The sequence below is a fragment of the Numida meleagris genome, chromosome 18 (genome assembly GCF_002078875.1).
Source record: "Numida meleagris isolate 19003 breed g44 Domestic line chromosome 18, NumMel1.0, whole genome shotgun sequence".
NCBI classification, from domain to species: Eukaryota; Metazoa; Chordata; class Aves; order Galliformes; family Numididae; genus Numida; species Numida meleagris.
Genome location: NC_034426.1, coordinates 7,419,031 through 7,434,400, shown reverse-complemented (window position 1 = coordinate 7,434,400; position 15,370 = coordinate 7,419,031). Strand labels below are relative to the sequence as shown.

The 15,370-nt window shown below is 45.4% G+C and overlaps 1 protein-coding gene across 1 annotated transcript; it reads right to left on the bottom strand.

Annotated features, from left to right (window-relative positions):
* On the bottom strand, window positions 264–13,907 carry DHX40 (DEAH-box helicase 40). Its single transcript, XM_021416148.1, has 17 exons — window positions 13,748–13,907; window positions 13,441–13,586; window positions 12,283–12,402; window positions 10,923–11,153; window positions 10,760–10,826; window positions 10,044–10,175; window positions 9,151–9,250; window positions 8,607–8,693; window positions 7,864–8,046; window positions 7,348–7,428; window positions 6,598–6,755; window positions 4,324–4,438; window positions 3,927–4,035; window positions 3,517–3,611; window positions 2,901–2,970; window positions 2,292–2,520; window positions 264–746 (listed from the first exon to the last, which is right to left on the bottom strand). Exons 1-17 carry the CDS (start codon window positions 13,884–13,886, stop codon window positions 607–609), a joined length of 2,202 nt encoding a protein of 733 aa, XP_021271823.1. The 5' UTR covers window positions 13,887–13,907; the 3' UTR covers window positions 264–606.

Below are 15,370 nucleotides of genomic sequence, written 5' to 3'. Positions count from 1 at the left end.
AAAATAGGAAAACATTTACAAAATGTGTTACGTACAAAGACATCTTCGCCCCAAACCACTGCTGTACACAGTACAGCACAATTCACGGTAGGAATCATACTGTTGGAAGAAAATGCATGTGGCAAACGACCTTTTGAATTTAGATCAAGATGATTCCATCATTAAAAGAGCACTTCCTATATGTTTTCCTGAGCATTTGATAAAGATGGCACAGCCATAGCCATGCAAGGTAACACATGGACAAAAAGTGACAGTTCCACTCCTTTAAAAAAAACCAAAAACAACTTTAAGAAAGTTTTATTAAAAGGCACTGAGCCCTTCCTTAGTCAACTAACTAAATGCCACAGAATTGGCACCACAGTAGGTATTGTGTCTTCATCCACATTTGAAGCCACAGAATTGTTGCCTGTGACACACAGCAACAAAGTCCAGCTTGGTAACTTTTCCTTGCAAAATGCAGGAAAGAAGATCATCTCCGCGCACCTCAGCAGTCTAACCTACCACACAGCAGAACTTTCCCATCATTCCAGATAGCCATTTTGCACTATGCAAACACACCCAGAACAACTGCCTTTCCCAATATTGCGAGCAGCGCAGCCATGAGCATTAGCTCCCTTCTTTCAGTGGGCCGCTTAAACCCTGTGCTCTTTGCTGCTTTCTCTCAAGATAGCGAGCTCGGGCATCCTGAATCGATTTATCATCATTCCTTTTCTCCAGCTTCTTGGCAGGGTTGTCCTTGAGTCCTTCTGCAGGGAGAAAGGGAGACGTTTGTGTGCAAAAAAGAAAAAAAGAGCATTACAATTCTTCCTATTTGTACAATGTCCAAAAACCAACAGAATTCTAGATGTTTCCCAAGAACCAGTCAGTCATTCAGATGACTTTCAGAGAGGACAGACAGTACCACGAAGGGGGAGAGAGAATAAATAAATCATGCTTTAAATCCCATGTCAATATTTGCAGCTGGGCTCATCCTACCCCCAGAAGTACATCTTGCTTTTTATTGTAAGAGTTACTATGCGTCTTTGTATTCTGTGCAGTCATTTCTTCTCTAAATTCCACGTCTCAAACTCAGGTTTAGGTAGAAAAAGGACAGCAGTGGGAATAGGAAAAAAGTGTAGAATAAACCATCTTCGTAAGTTTCCGGAGACAGGAGGGAGAGGGAGGATAACACACAGATAAAGCAGTGGGAAAAGTCAATACTGCTGCTCAGGCATCCTTAGAAATGCATTCGCTCTTGCATCCACTGAGCTAAAACCTTGAGAGCACTTTTTTTTTTTCCTCCCAGAAGCAAAGAAAAGCAGGAGACACCTTTCACGTTTTTTGGGTTTTCTGTTTGTGTTAGAAAAAGCACTAGTTCAAAGCTTTTGGCAGCCCTTCAAACACCCATTTTTACTGGAGCTGGAACACTTCTAAGGATGATCTCAAATTCACTTACAATCACCAGGTAAAGTCAAAAAGTTAAGGGAGATAAGGAGAACTAAGGATAACCTCAGCTCCCTGGATTTAGGATTAACAGATGAGGCTCCCCCTCTGTTTTCCAGCAATTCAAATATCCTTTCCAGCAGTTTTCATTTTTACTGTTTAAAGTGCCTGTTTTATACAGTAACACAGGAGAGAAACAGTTGCTGGTCCCAGCACAAGAGTCTACAGTTTTTCCATTTTAAGGAAGCTGAAGAGAATCTAGATTGCTAGTGCTGTGCTGTGCATGACATTAATACTTTAGAAGGGTCAGCTCCAGAGTAAAGAGGCCCTTTGAACATCTGGCTGCTCTACAAAACCTGCTGACAGAAACATCCGAAGAATGTCAAGCAGCCAGATCAGTTAGCATGCACCAGCTTTCATTAAATGACAATTTATTCAAGCATATGGCATTAAATTTATTGTCAGAAAGAGATATTCACCAAAATGTGATATATTTTTTTAATGGTCCTTCGAGATTCTCTCCCTCGGGTCAGTGTTATTTTAGCAACTCAATTTCTATGACTGGATATCCTCTGCAAACTTAAATAGCAGATGAAATGCTTTTATTCCACTCTTGGCTAAGTTTTGCTTCTGTCAGCAACAGTAAACCAAAAGAAAGAGAACGGAAAGGACCAGTAAGCAAACACCACAACATGCACAAAAAGGAGGATGATATAGTAGTAAGACAAGAACACAGCTAGAACATGTATCATGTTGAGCACATCAAGATTAACACTAGTCCAGAAAGCATTTCATGGCACAATACCATAAACATGCTCAACGTAAAGAAAACTACGTGTGACATAGGCATAGACTAGCAACGTGCTTACCACACTGCCTTCTGAGGTCCTCCTTATGTTTCCACTTGCTTATTTCCTCTTCAGTTACTTCTTCCCGTGCCACACTGCTCAGTTCATACGCATCAATCTGATGCAGCCTGGGCAAGAGGTCTTTGACCCACTCGTAGCGAACAGGACACACTGTCCGGACATAGATTTTGGATGTCACTGTGACATCATGGAAGATAATCCACTCAAGTCGAGTCTCCTGGTTATATAGCTTAAAAATATAAAGATTATTTCAGAACTGATAAAAAAAAATGTCAAAGGCACTCTGCACTACAGAGGTAAAGCTGACATTACCTTAACTTTTCAGAGAGAGAAACTGCAGCAAGACTTGTTCAAAATCGCCCAGGAAATCCAAGAACAGCCAGAGAGAAAGCTCAGCCTATATAGCACTCATTTTATAAACCAAACATTTATCTGATTTGAAGATGCAAGTCTCTTTCTCACTCTCAAAATGAATACTCTACTCCGGTGACACCGCATCAATGTTTCTCCCAGACACAAGTTATCACAAATCAAACCAGAGAGGAAGAGTTCACATGGATTCCTTTCAAAGACCCTTTGCGACTTAGTGAATAGAACTTGGCAACTTACTGTAGATGAAGGATGGATATAGACTATGCTGCCATGTCCGTCCATTGTGCAGAAGGTCCTGGCTGCAGATCTAAAGGGGTTGAGAAAAATTCTATTTACTGAACCATGCTTTGCTGTGATTAGTTGGCAACACAAACTAAGCAAATCAGCAGCAGCAGAGCAGAAAGTATTCAAATTTAGAAGGAGGGGAAGAACCTTCCAGAATTAAGTGCACAAGACAGATGAAGAATAAAATACACCTATCTAATTCACTGTAGTAACACTGCAGGTATAGCAACACAATGATAAAGAGGGATTGAAATTGCAGTCTTTGACAGCCACGATAATTTGACATCTTTAAAGCGTTTTAACTTAATACCTAGAACTACTCATCAGCTTGCAAGTTCATTTAACAGATGTTTTAAAAACTGCTGTTCCAAGGATGTAGGCAACTTGCCCAGGGATGTAACAAGGGATAGAAGGCAGAGTAGACTTCCAGCCCTGCACCCATGACCACTTTGCAATTGCTACTTTGCTACTTTTAACAACAGCACCCTCTTGCTATTCTGTTTCAACATGCAGCTACATCTTTTAATAGTATCTTTTCCCTTCAAGTTTTCCAAGATTTCTTACTCACCTCCTTGCTACATTGATAAAGTATCCTGCACACAGACATCTCCTCAGTATTTCTGTTCTAGAGCCTTCAAATGTCTCTTTAGGGAAGTCCGGCAGCTAGATGAACAAAAAAATAACTTGAGTAAGGTTCTTTGCTAAAGAAAATCTCTCTATAATCCCTCCATCCCACAGATTTTACACTCTAGGTTTCTCACCCCACAGAAGCCATGAGGAAAGGAAGAAAACCCTCCTTCCTTGCATGTTGCCACCCCTTGACACGTTAGTTACGCAAGCTGCAGCAAAGATGCTCTAACGAATATTAAGTGAATTAGTTTCTACTGAAGAAAGGTATCAGCCATCTGACCAAGTTTCAGTACGTATCTTAAATGCAAATTGTATAACTCTACGATTTACGGAACGTGCATTTTTCACCTGTTTCAGTTTACTGGTTATTTCCCGAAGCTGTTTCTCCACACTAAGAGCAGATTTTACAGCTCTCCAATGGATCCAGTATTTGTGGCACCAAGCTGAAGGAGACTTGCTGGGAACAGAAATACTTGTATTATAAAGCAGCCCTTTGTAAAGTGAAGGCAGAAAGTTGCCTCTATTTTTTGTCACAATCGTACAAAGAAGGCAACCTTACACAGCCAGACACTTTGTTAGTTTAAATAATAGGTGTTTTGATTCAAATTACAGATCACAATAAGAAATAAATCTGCAATTACAAATGAGCACATACACTTGCATATATGGAACATATTTTTAAACCATCAGCAGCTGGGAGTTGTAAACAGTACAAAACCAGTTGCTGTGAGGAATCACTTTATACCTTGTTTTGCACTGTTCAAAAATGTTTAAGAGGGTTGCAAAGTCATTGCATCCTCCCACTTGTGAGGAAAGCTCCTGGTGTTGAAGCTCTGCCTCCTTCTGCTTCTGAGGATCACCTGAGAAAATAAGTTATATCTCACTTTAATGAAGTCATTTTTACTTATCAATCCTCTTTCTCCCACAAGCCTACCTCCAAAGTGCATTTGACAGTCTTGGATCTTTGCTCATGCTGCACTTACAGTTCTCCCCTCTCTTCCACTACAGACTAACAAGAATATGTAGATGCTATTAAATCAGTCATTAATCTCACCTGTCAGCACTAGAGAGGACTGCCAGTCTCTATGAAAAGTTACTACGTTTTGCTCTCTCACAGTCAACACAGATGGCAACATGAGAAGATCAAGGAACAGCAATCTTGAACAAACAGCTCACAGAGATCAAGCGAAAGCTTTGCCCTGAGGCAAGCACCCCAGCATAGCATCTAATCCACAACTCTCAGCTTTTGTTCTACTACTCGAGTACCATAGTAACAGAGGTCTTAAAAAAATAAGTCTAAAAAAAATGTCCTCCATGAGTTTAGTGGGAATTTGCCTTCACTAAACACTAGGAATGTACCAGGTAAAAGCAACATTTCCAAAGTGTTCCTCCAAGTTTTGAATACTCAAAGAATTCCTTCCCCAGTACAATCTATTCCCCTTGGCACAGAGTGACTGGCAAAGGCCAGTGTATTGCATTGTGGCTGTAATCCACGTGTCAGAAGTTTGTGGGCACTACAAGTAACACTGATGAATGAAGTAAGGGGGCCTGTTCACGTCCATATCACACACGAACAACTGTCTTCACAGTGGAAAGTCTGTGCTTGTGTCCTAATGCACACTGGAGGGTAATGACCATGTGTGCATGTGCTGGCTGAACAGAGAACAAGTGCACATTGCCAGATGGAGGATGGGAAAGCAAATGCACATTTGTGGGACTGGGAAAGACTCCTGAACGGAACCCAGACTATCCGTACTATCAGCAGTGTCCTCAGCTGCGGCACTAACAGGCACAGTTAATAGACTACAGAGATAACTGGACATGAGCCAATGAGTGACTTGAAGGGACAAAGGTCTCCCACAAAGACTGTGCTACTTACAGCCCCTACTCACTTGGGGGTGGGATGTCACGCTCGAGGATCAAGGCAAAGAGAAAAAGAGATGGGAAGGTGGATAAGGGAGACTGAGATGAACATCTGAGAGAGGTGCAAGGTCAGAATGGCAGCAAAATCGCCTTTCCCATTTAGAAAAACACTGGAAATGAAGGCAATTACAAACTGAGCTTCCCACAGTAACCTGAAAGCTTTACTCAGTTAAACAGAGTCACTGAGCAAATAAACCAATCCGTAGGTGACCTCGTTCCTTAAAATGTAATTAATCAGTCCATCCGATCTATAATTAGACCAACAGCAAACACCACCACCAAAACATCTGCTGTGGTGCACTTTTTGTCTTTTTCTTTCCTCCCCTCCTCCTGTAGCACTGCTTTCCCTCTTATGACCTCTCAGCAATCCATTAGCTTACCCACATGTCATGTTACAGCTCACAGCCTTGGAAAAAGTACAACTCCATTCCGTGCTACTTTGAACAACGGCTATTCCAAAGCCTTCAACTCCTAGCACACAAAAAGCCCTGCCTCCAAGAGCACAAAATGCTGTAAGAACATTACGGGCACCTGCGTATTTGTCCTAATCTTAACATTCTTCCCTGCAGATCTGTCTCTGGGAGACAAGGCACAGCACTTGAGGAATCTTCCTCACACTGCAATATACAGGTTATTTAAGGCAAATACTTTGTCTCCCACAGCATTCGACCAAACTAAGGAGAACAGCTTGCTCCCCAGCAGGGTATTTTTTGCCCACAAGTAAAGGCTTGTTCTACCACTGTTCAAACTGCAGAATCAGCTCCCATTTTAAAACCCTGAGATACATCTGGCTCTGGCCTAGTGGCTGGCGACCCTGCCCACAGCAGGGGGGTTGAAACTAGATGATCTTTGAGGTCCTTTTCAACCCAGGCCATTGTATGATTCTATGATCTAAGATACGAATGGCCTAAAACTATTAGCACAGAAAACTACGTATGGTAACATAGCCCAGAAAGCCCCCAAACAAACACAAAGATTCTGCAGAAAAGGCCTCCAAGTGAAGCAGTGTGTGCTGCCTAGCCATTGTCTGAGAAGAACCCATCCAAGCAGAATTCCCCACCCACCCAAAGCTGCTTTGAGGTAAGGGGCTTCCTACCTGGACGGATGAAGACATTTTCCACAGACAACATGGCTGCAATGGGAAGCAGCATATCTTCACAATCAAGAGAAGCAGCTTTTATGACAGCACAGGACAGGTTGGGAGGGAGGGGAAACTGCACCAGGAATTCACCCAGTCTTGTCACGTGGCCTCTCCTTATCCCAGGAAAAAGATCCAAACACCAGATTCAACAGATGTAGGTTTAAATGTAAATCAGAACATGCAAGTACAATGTCAGCCACCATATACGGATAAAAAGCAGGAAAGACAAAGAAAGTATCACTTTCCTTCAGATTGCCTATGCCTACTTCATGGCAGGCAAAGCTGGCTTTTTAAGTGTAGCAGATGCTTAAGATTTTATTTATTTGCAAGAAGAATTCCTGGAAGCTAAGGATAAGATCTCCCTTCCTGTCTTGAGTTCTTGGATGGGCCTCACAGCCACTGCCTCAGCGTCTTTGTCACACCACACTGGGATCAGGAACTATTCACAGAGAGTTGAAGTAATTTTTACATGGTTACTCAGGAACTCTAGAGCAATGAGAAGAAATTCATCTCTCTCAAGTTCTAAGCCACGCTCTAACCTTAATTTTACAATGAGTGTACGAAAATCCAGTAGCTAGCTTCCTGGAGAAATGAGGAAACAATCTATTGCTAGGGGAAGTCCTTTAGCTCACATGAATAACTCATTAACAATAATTGAGCCATTATGTTTAAATTCATGTAGTGACCACACGCCTTCAGTTTTACCTGTCAATAGCATCACACTGGTAAAGCTGTTTGAGAGCTTCTAAAATATGCCTTTCTTCAGGACGGTCCAAATAGGGAAATCTACAGTAAGAAATGAAGCAAAAATCTCACTGGTCAGATTCAGTTTAACTTTGTTACTTTTCATATTTATTAAAATACTTTTGTAACCTTCCAGTAGAAACTACAGACCACAGTGTGCATAAGCAGTCTCAGTATACGGGTGTGATACTACACACAGCCTCGTGGTGAAGAATTACAATAAAAGAACACGTGGAACACTAATGATTTCAGAGTTAAAAAGGCAGTTCTGGCAGAGCCTCATGATGAACTTGGGCTCAGGATCCAATCTGTCATTAAAGACTCTGAGAGGAACAGAAAAGCTGACAAGCTGATTGCACTGTCACACTTGGCCAGGGACCTAATCCTGGCTCCTGCCAGCAGGGCGCCAGTGCCCGTGCTGCCTTGCCTCTGAGAATCAGGAAGAAAATGATAATCCCCCTTCCTCAGTGAGGTTACCTTATGACATCATGCACAGAAAGGCACTTCAAGGTCAGGATCACAGATGTCAGACTGGTTCTCTTGATCTCAGGAACTGTGTGATCAGGCATACACTGCTCCCAGAATTCTGTGCTGTACAGCCGGTAGCTCTTTCCAGATGATGTCCTGCCAGCTCGGCCGGCTCGCTGCATTGCTTCGCTCCTGCCAAAACAGAAAGGCAGGGAGGGAAAAAGAATAAAAGATTTTAAAAAATTTTAGAAAGTGAACCCGCTCACAAACAAAAAACAATCTTGAGCCATTCTGGTATGATCCAAACCAGCACACGTAATTATGACAAACAACAGCAATTTCTGTGCTTTTATACGGAAGATGTAATATGATGTGCAGCAACTGAGAAACCCAGCTATACAAGAAACAACAGAATGAAGAAGTATTATTATGCAAAGGAAGATTTATTTTTATTTTTATTATTTTAAAGTTCTCTGAATCAGACTCTTATATTCAGCAAACACAAGACACTGTTCAGGAGACAGGCAGTGCATTCTCAACTCCTTCTCAATGCCTGTACCTGTAAGAAGTGATGTGTCCTGAACCACTTCCTAAGCACCAAACAAAATGGCTCTAAATTACGAAACCCACAGCCCCCACTTCACTCTCACACCCCCTCTTTTTTGTTTTATTCTTTTTTAAGAGCACCTGATACTCAATACTGGCAGAGCAACTCCCGGAAACACCGTGCAAATGACATTTTTCAAACTTACTTTGAGATGGGAACCACTTCCAGTATGTCCAAGCCAACTCGGGGGTTATGGTTCAACTGCTTCACAAATCCACTATCTACTACATACCTGAAAAAAATTTGTGCTTTGTCAGAGAAGAAAACAACAGAGGTCTCAAAAGACAGACAGACACACAGCTGCCACACGAATACGATCAGAGCCAGAAGACATTTCTGCTACAACTGCTGCAAAAAGGGAGTTGCAAGCTGTTGGCTAGCCACAGTCCTGCAATGCTTCAGTCTACAGGATGTTACAGATAATACCTCCCCACACCCAACGAGATTATGCTGATTTAATGGAGCTGAAATTCAATTTCAAACTAGGTTCCAACGATGTTAGTCATCTGTAAGACTATCCAATAGCATCAAGGGTTTTTTTTAACCCACTACACACACACAAAGAGGCAGCAGGTAATTATTGCTCAGGTACAGAAGCAGAAGGAATTCAGATGAGTTTTTCCAAAGTTAGTACAGCTTTCTGGATTATTCCCTCTGTAACAGCTTTTGTGAGGGACAGGAAACAATACCTGACTCCTTCGATGGTCAGAGATGTTGCAGCAATGTTTGTGGATACCACACATTTTCTGATTCCCTTGGGAGCTGGCAAAAATATTCTCTTCTGTTGATCTAAAATGATAGGCAGTCAGTAAAACAATGCTCTGACATCAAATGACATCTCTGACAATAGACAAAAGTACTCAGATGTTTAGTGAAATACATTTCAATGAAATTAGAAAAGGAAACACAAAACAGTTCAAGATCTTAGCATATGTTAGGAACCAGAATTTTTCTGAACACTTATTCAGCCTTCTGGTCTACATATTGCACCCACACACTTAAACATTGCACTTGACTTCATCCAAAAATACAGTGGCTGTGTTCAACAAAGGGCAAAGAGCTTTGTTTTTTAACTCATTATCTGTTGCACTGCTGGCAAATGTAAGAGTGACTCCCGCTGGTAACCTACACTTTCTATATTGTGTAACACTGTATTCTTTCAGTCTTCTGTTACAGGTCTCCTTTCATCTTTGACAAAATACTGGCCCTGTCTTTCCCATACAAAATGGGATGTCAGGGCCTAATTAAGACACCTGACCTTTCAGCGTTGCAACACTTTGTCCTAAGCTGGAAACCCTGATACTATATGAAGCCATTCCTGCCATTTCCACCATTTCCAGCAGATATGAATTTTGTCTGGAGGCTTTTGTGCCAGTTCAGAGAAAGCTGAAGTTTGTTTAGTTTATGAACACAACAGAAACAAAAAACAAGAAACAAAACAGAAGAGTACTAAAACAAACGGATTAATGAATGCCATTTTTTCCAATCACAATGAAAATATTTGGGTAGGATGCTGCTTGTAATAACTCCTGCAGATAACATTTACAAGAACTAAGGTCCATATAACATTGCATGCTCTTACCTGTTGACATTGACCCATACAATGGTAAGATAAGCAGTCCCTCAACAGACCGATCGTGCACCTCATACCGGTAATCAATCGACTCCGCTTTCTTAAAAAGGAGATCGCAAGCTTTTTCTATCTCAATTTGACCTAAAAAAATATACAAGGGCACTTAAGTGGCCTATTTAACTACAGCGTTGCCTTCCTCAGTTGCAACACCTCTGCAAGACTGACTTGACAACCTAACAGTCACCCACCCCATTGCAAGAAGGAAGCAGTGTTTACAAGTTAGCTAGGAGGTGACAGCCCAGGCTTTCCACAGTACCTCTTACTGAGGCTCTTCCTTAAAAAATAAATGCATGATGTGTGCCTGGTCCATAGGCTGATGTAGGTTTCTGGAGATACAGGAATTATCCCTTCTTGAATTAACATCAAAGAAAACCATGCAATTAAAGAGCAAACCTGGCACAATACAAACACTGAGCAATTCTGGCAAAGAAATAAAAGAACATGTACAAATCTTGCAAATATTTTACGTATGTCATAGGGCTGGGTATACCTACACACGTTCTAAGAACGATCATTTGAAAGGACTGTCTGTCAATCTGCAGCTTCTTTTTCTCTACTTACTGCTCTGAGACTGACTGGAAAGTCACTGGAAGGCTGTACTGGTTTTGCTGACAATGCAAAACTCTGCCTGAGATAACCATCTGTCGTTGAAATAAAATTCTCACCTGTTAGAAAAACCAAGATGTCACCTTCTGGTTCATTTAAGTGGATATCCAACGTCACTTTCACAGCCTGAAACAAGCAACAAACAAGCCAACATCAGCTGGGAACACTCCTTCAAAAACCTCAAAATACCATGACACAGAAACCAAGTAAAACAGGCCAAACCTCTGTAACATACGCAGAGCTTCCTGTGTCCCGTGGGCTGAGCAGGTTGCAGAATATCTCCTTTACTGGATAACTTCTTCCTGGAATATGCAACACTGAGCAATGCCCAAAGAACTCTGAGAGCTTATCCACCTCCAGGGTGGCTGACATCACCACCACTTTCATTTCTGTCTTCCTGTCTGGTGGCTTGTTTTGTAGAAATAGTTTCTTCAGCAAGCCAAATAAAATATCCTAACAGAAAACAGAAGCAATTTACATTAGTTCCCCAGTCCTCCTAGAAGTCCCTGATGAAATAAGAAGGCTTCTAGAATGTAACGTTTCATCAGCTCTTCTCACAGGCTATAGATAGACTTCTTTGCTTTTCAGTTTTATATTCACATGGTCAAGTCAATTGCAAGCAATATCTAAGACCAATTAAAAAAAGAAGTCATCATCTTCACCCAGTATGCTAACCGAGTGTGCACCCTCCTCTGTTCTACTACTTGTTATGACTTCAGTAAATCTGTTTTACTGTGCACCGCAGTGGATTAAAAATCTGCTCCTTTTAGTTAGTCCCAGGTGATGGAGCAGTCACTTCTTACATCACTCTTGCTCATTTACTTGCAATATTCTCAGATGGCCGAGGACAGAACTTGGATTCAGAAAGCATTCTGCCTTTTCCCCAGCCTGAGCAGGGGGTTGCTTGCTTTCTTCTGCTCTCACGGCACACTCCTTAGGACTCTGCAGACACAGATTCCCTGCTACTGGCAGTTCTTTGACTTCCCCACGTTCTATCTCTCCCACCCAACATCTGTGACTCACAACACAGTCTCTCGAGGACTCGGTCACTTGAATCTCACTTTGCATGTCACAAAAGGGTCAGACTGACATTTTGGTACTTACGCCAGTCTCGATACTTCCATGAACCCAACGACCATAATCTCTTTGCGCAGTCACATACACACCCTATGAAACGTTAGGCCTTGCACTGAGAGAGATGTTTCAGGGCCCTTCCTGTCAGTGTGTGGGTTCTGTTGTTGTTTTTTAAAGAATTGTGGAGTTAGCGTTTACTGTGTTGACTTCAAAACCCTGAAAATTTTGGGCAAGTGCAAAATGCCAGCCAGGGCATGAATGCTGTCAAACAGAACAACAGCTACAACAATTCCAACTGGATTACAGGCAGCATCTTCTTTCCAGGATACACAGCATGTAATAAGCCAAGCAGTGATCCTGTGGTCTTAGGACAACAAAAGGGTAAAGCACTTCTGGGAAAATAGACCAAAAGGAAAGAGTACCACATCTTTATTATTTTTACCAATGAGTTCCAAATTCCCCCTTACCAGTACCAAACAAAACTGGCATTCAGGAAGGCAACACTCACAGTGCTGAGGCTCCGTTCATGGGCTTCATCCAAAATGATGATGCTGTACTTGCTGAGAAGGGGGTCTGCCAGTATATGCCTCAATAAGCAGCCATCAGTCATATACTTGATGGCAGTCTCCTGAAAAGTTTAATTAGACATTCAGCCGTCGTGCTGGATGTTCACAGCTACAGAGATCAGATATTCACTCAGCACACACACCGAGATTGCCTCGCACGTGCTCAGGCACATCATCGCTCATGCTTGGCAATGTTTCATTTGTAACGTGTTCAGAAACCTGATAAAATGAGTTACAGGGTACATATCATAGAATTACACAGGGCTGCTCCAGAAGTAATGCCTGCCATTTTATTATGTTGGCCCACGATACTGGCAGAATGACAGCAGTACCTGAACCTTTCCACCATTATTCCATTACACTCTCTTGCTGTGCAACAGATAGCAGCAGAGGGGCAGTCTGACAGAAGGGCATCTGACATGGAAGCGTGTAACTGCACCCACTGACATTCATAGCACTTGCTGTAGTTTGATGGAGACCAAACAGTGGATGTGGGCACAGTGAGGCGGAGGGTGGAGCTTCTCAGCAGTGGTGACAGCGGGTCACCTCCGCTGGCGCAGATTTGTACGAGCGTGGCACGTGGGTTCTTGTCCATCACTGGCAAAAATGCACAGCTAACGGTGGTGCCTATGTTGAAAAATAGCGTTTTGTGGCTGAGAATTTGCTCTATCAATCAAACAGTGCTATCACGTTCTTCGTATCTGTTGTAGTTTCCGCTTAAAGAAATAGGAGGCATTACTTTCGGAGCAATCTACCTAGAAGAGCTCACAGGGATCCCCAGTCCCCCAGCCCCACCCCTGCCATGGGCTGGCTGCCCCAAGTCCCACCCACAGACGGGGCTCCTCCCGGGTCGGGGCAGCGTCAGGACCTCAACACCCTCCAAGTCAAACCTTTCCCCTTAACATCCAGCCTGAATCTCCCTCTTCTGGTTGAAAACCGTTCCCCACGTTCCCACCGAACCGCGGCTCTACCACAGCGGGGACAGACGGCTCCGCAGAGACCCGAGCCGACGCGCACTGAGACCCCGGGAGAGGCAGCAGGGCACCGCCACCGGGAGAGCCCCACAGGGACGGATCCGCGCGGCACCGCCGGGCCCGTACCTCGGTGCTGCAGTCGTCGAAGCGGACCTGGTACCCGACGACGCCGCCCAGCTCGCAGCCCATCTCCTCGGCCACGCGCTGCGCCACCGAGATGGTGGCAACGCGCCGGGGCTGGGTCACCCCGATGGCGCCGTGCTTGGCGAGGCCTGCGGGGAGAACGGGGAAGGCCGGTCGGGGTGGAAGCACAGACACGCGCAGGACGGACGGACGGACGGACGCACAGACAGAGCCGTGGGGCTCGCGGGGCTCGGCACGGCGGCGCGGCCCTCCCCACACGGAGCCCCGCCCGCCCTGAGGGGCTCCTCACCTGCCTCGTAGAGGTACTTGGGCAGCTGCGTGCTCTTCCCGCTGCCCGTCTCGCCGGTGACGATGAGGAAGGGCCGCTCGCTCACGGCCCGCACCAGGGCCCGCCGGTGGCGGCGGATGGGCAGCGCGCCGCCCTCCATGGGGGGGGGGGGGGGGGGGGCCGCGCCTCAGGGACCCTCAGCGGCCCGCGCGGCCGCCCCGTCAGGTAAGCCCCGCCCCCCGCTTTACGTCACGCCACGCGGAAGCGGCGCCGATGACACGCGCCGGCCTCCGTCTCAAGCCACGCCTCCTGTATAACCACGCCCCCCTTTGTAGCCACGCCCCCTGTATAGCCACGCCTCCTGTGCAGGCCCCGCCCCCGACCGGGCCACGTGACCTATCAGCGCAGCGCCGCGCGCCCATTATGTAGCCAAAACCGTTGTTTTTTTTTCCCTCAAATCTGCCACATTTTCCCCTCTCTAGGACTTCTTCACCCCCCCGGGGTGAGGTGACCAGCATGGACAGAGCCGTGATGTGACACCAAGGCTCTCGCAGCGCTTCCCCCTCAGGGCACGGAATGCCACCAGCGCACGGTGCGGTGGATGGCACACAGCCCGAAAAGCCCGCAGCAATCCGGCAGAGCACACTGCGGCACGGCCGTGCTGCCCGGGCCTGCTGCCCGGCACCGAGCTCACGCACAGCCTGAAGGTGGCACGCCGTGTACACACAATGCACGAAGCACGCCGACCCGCTCCCGACGCGTGCTCAGCTGCAGCAGCCGAACCCCGTCTGCCAACGCGCAGCTCTGCGATGCGTTTTCCATCTGGGCCCTGTGGGTGTTAGTGTTCCACCCCCGCCGTGTGCCCTCGCTCAGCCCCAAGTGAGGCCGCACTGACCGCCAGCAGCCTCCGTTGGCACCGCTGGCGCCGTGGGAGGGAGGTTCACCTGCACTCTGAGGCTGGGAAAACTCACCTTGGCCGCTACCGCTGCCAAAATCAGGTCCTAAGCCTTGTAAATATTTGTTTCTGCCAAAGCCAGGTCCTAAACCCCGTGTTTGTTCAGTCTGTGCGGCACCTGGCATGGTAACTCGTGGCTGTTTCCCTGCCCTTACCAGTACAGCAGGAGAGGAGGTCACTGCAGGAACTCTTCCAGCACAGCACGACAGCTACAGAAGATACGCGGGGCTGTGTTATTTTGAAACAACCTGTGCAAAAAAAAAAAAAAAAGGACAGACAGAAAGACAAATCCCTTCCCTAAAGCTCCACCACCTGTCCACCCGCTGCCGGAAGAATCATTTCCATGCATCAGCGGGCAGATCCTTGCTTTGGACAACATGAAGGTGTTCTGCTGGGATAATTCCACTGTTCCGGACTGAGGCCATCACACAGCGACGACCTGAAGTGAATTCACCACCGCTCTGTGAGCCCTCAGAGCCATCAGCCCCGCAGTGAGGTTGATTTCCTGCTGGACACTCAAGCCCCCCCACTATGCTTGCAGGTGGGCTTTTACTGATAAGTTTCTATTGGCTCCCACAGATACACATCTCTGCACGAATATCTACGTGCAGTCCCCTCGATTCCCTATCAGTCACAGACTGCTTCTGGCACACACCAGGGTACAAAAGGTTTTTCAGTTTTCTCTTTTG

Excerpts from the sequence above, each read along its gene's own strand:
- DHX40 (XM_021416148.1), bottom strand. The coding sequence starts at position 13,886 with ATGGAGGGCGGCGCGCTGCCCATCCGCCGCCACCGGCGGGCCCTGGTG. Across the intron at positions 13,587-13,747 it reads CAAGTACCTCTACGAGGCAG|GCCTCGCCAAGCACGGCGCC; the intron begins GTGAGGAGCCCC and ends TTCTCCCCGCAG. Across the intron at positions 2,971-3,516 it reads TTTATCAATGTAGCAAGGAG|ATCTGCAGCCAGGACCTTCT; the intron begins GTGAGTAAGAAA and ends CAACCCCTTTAG.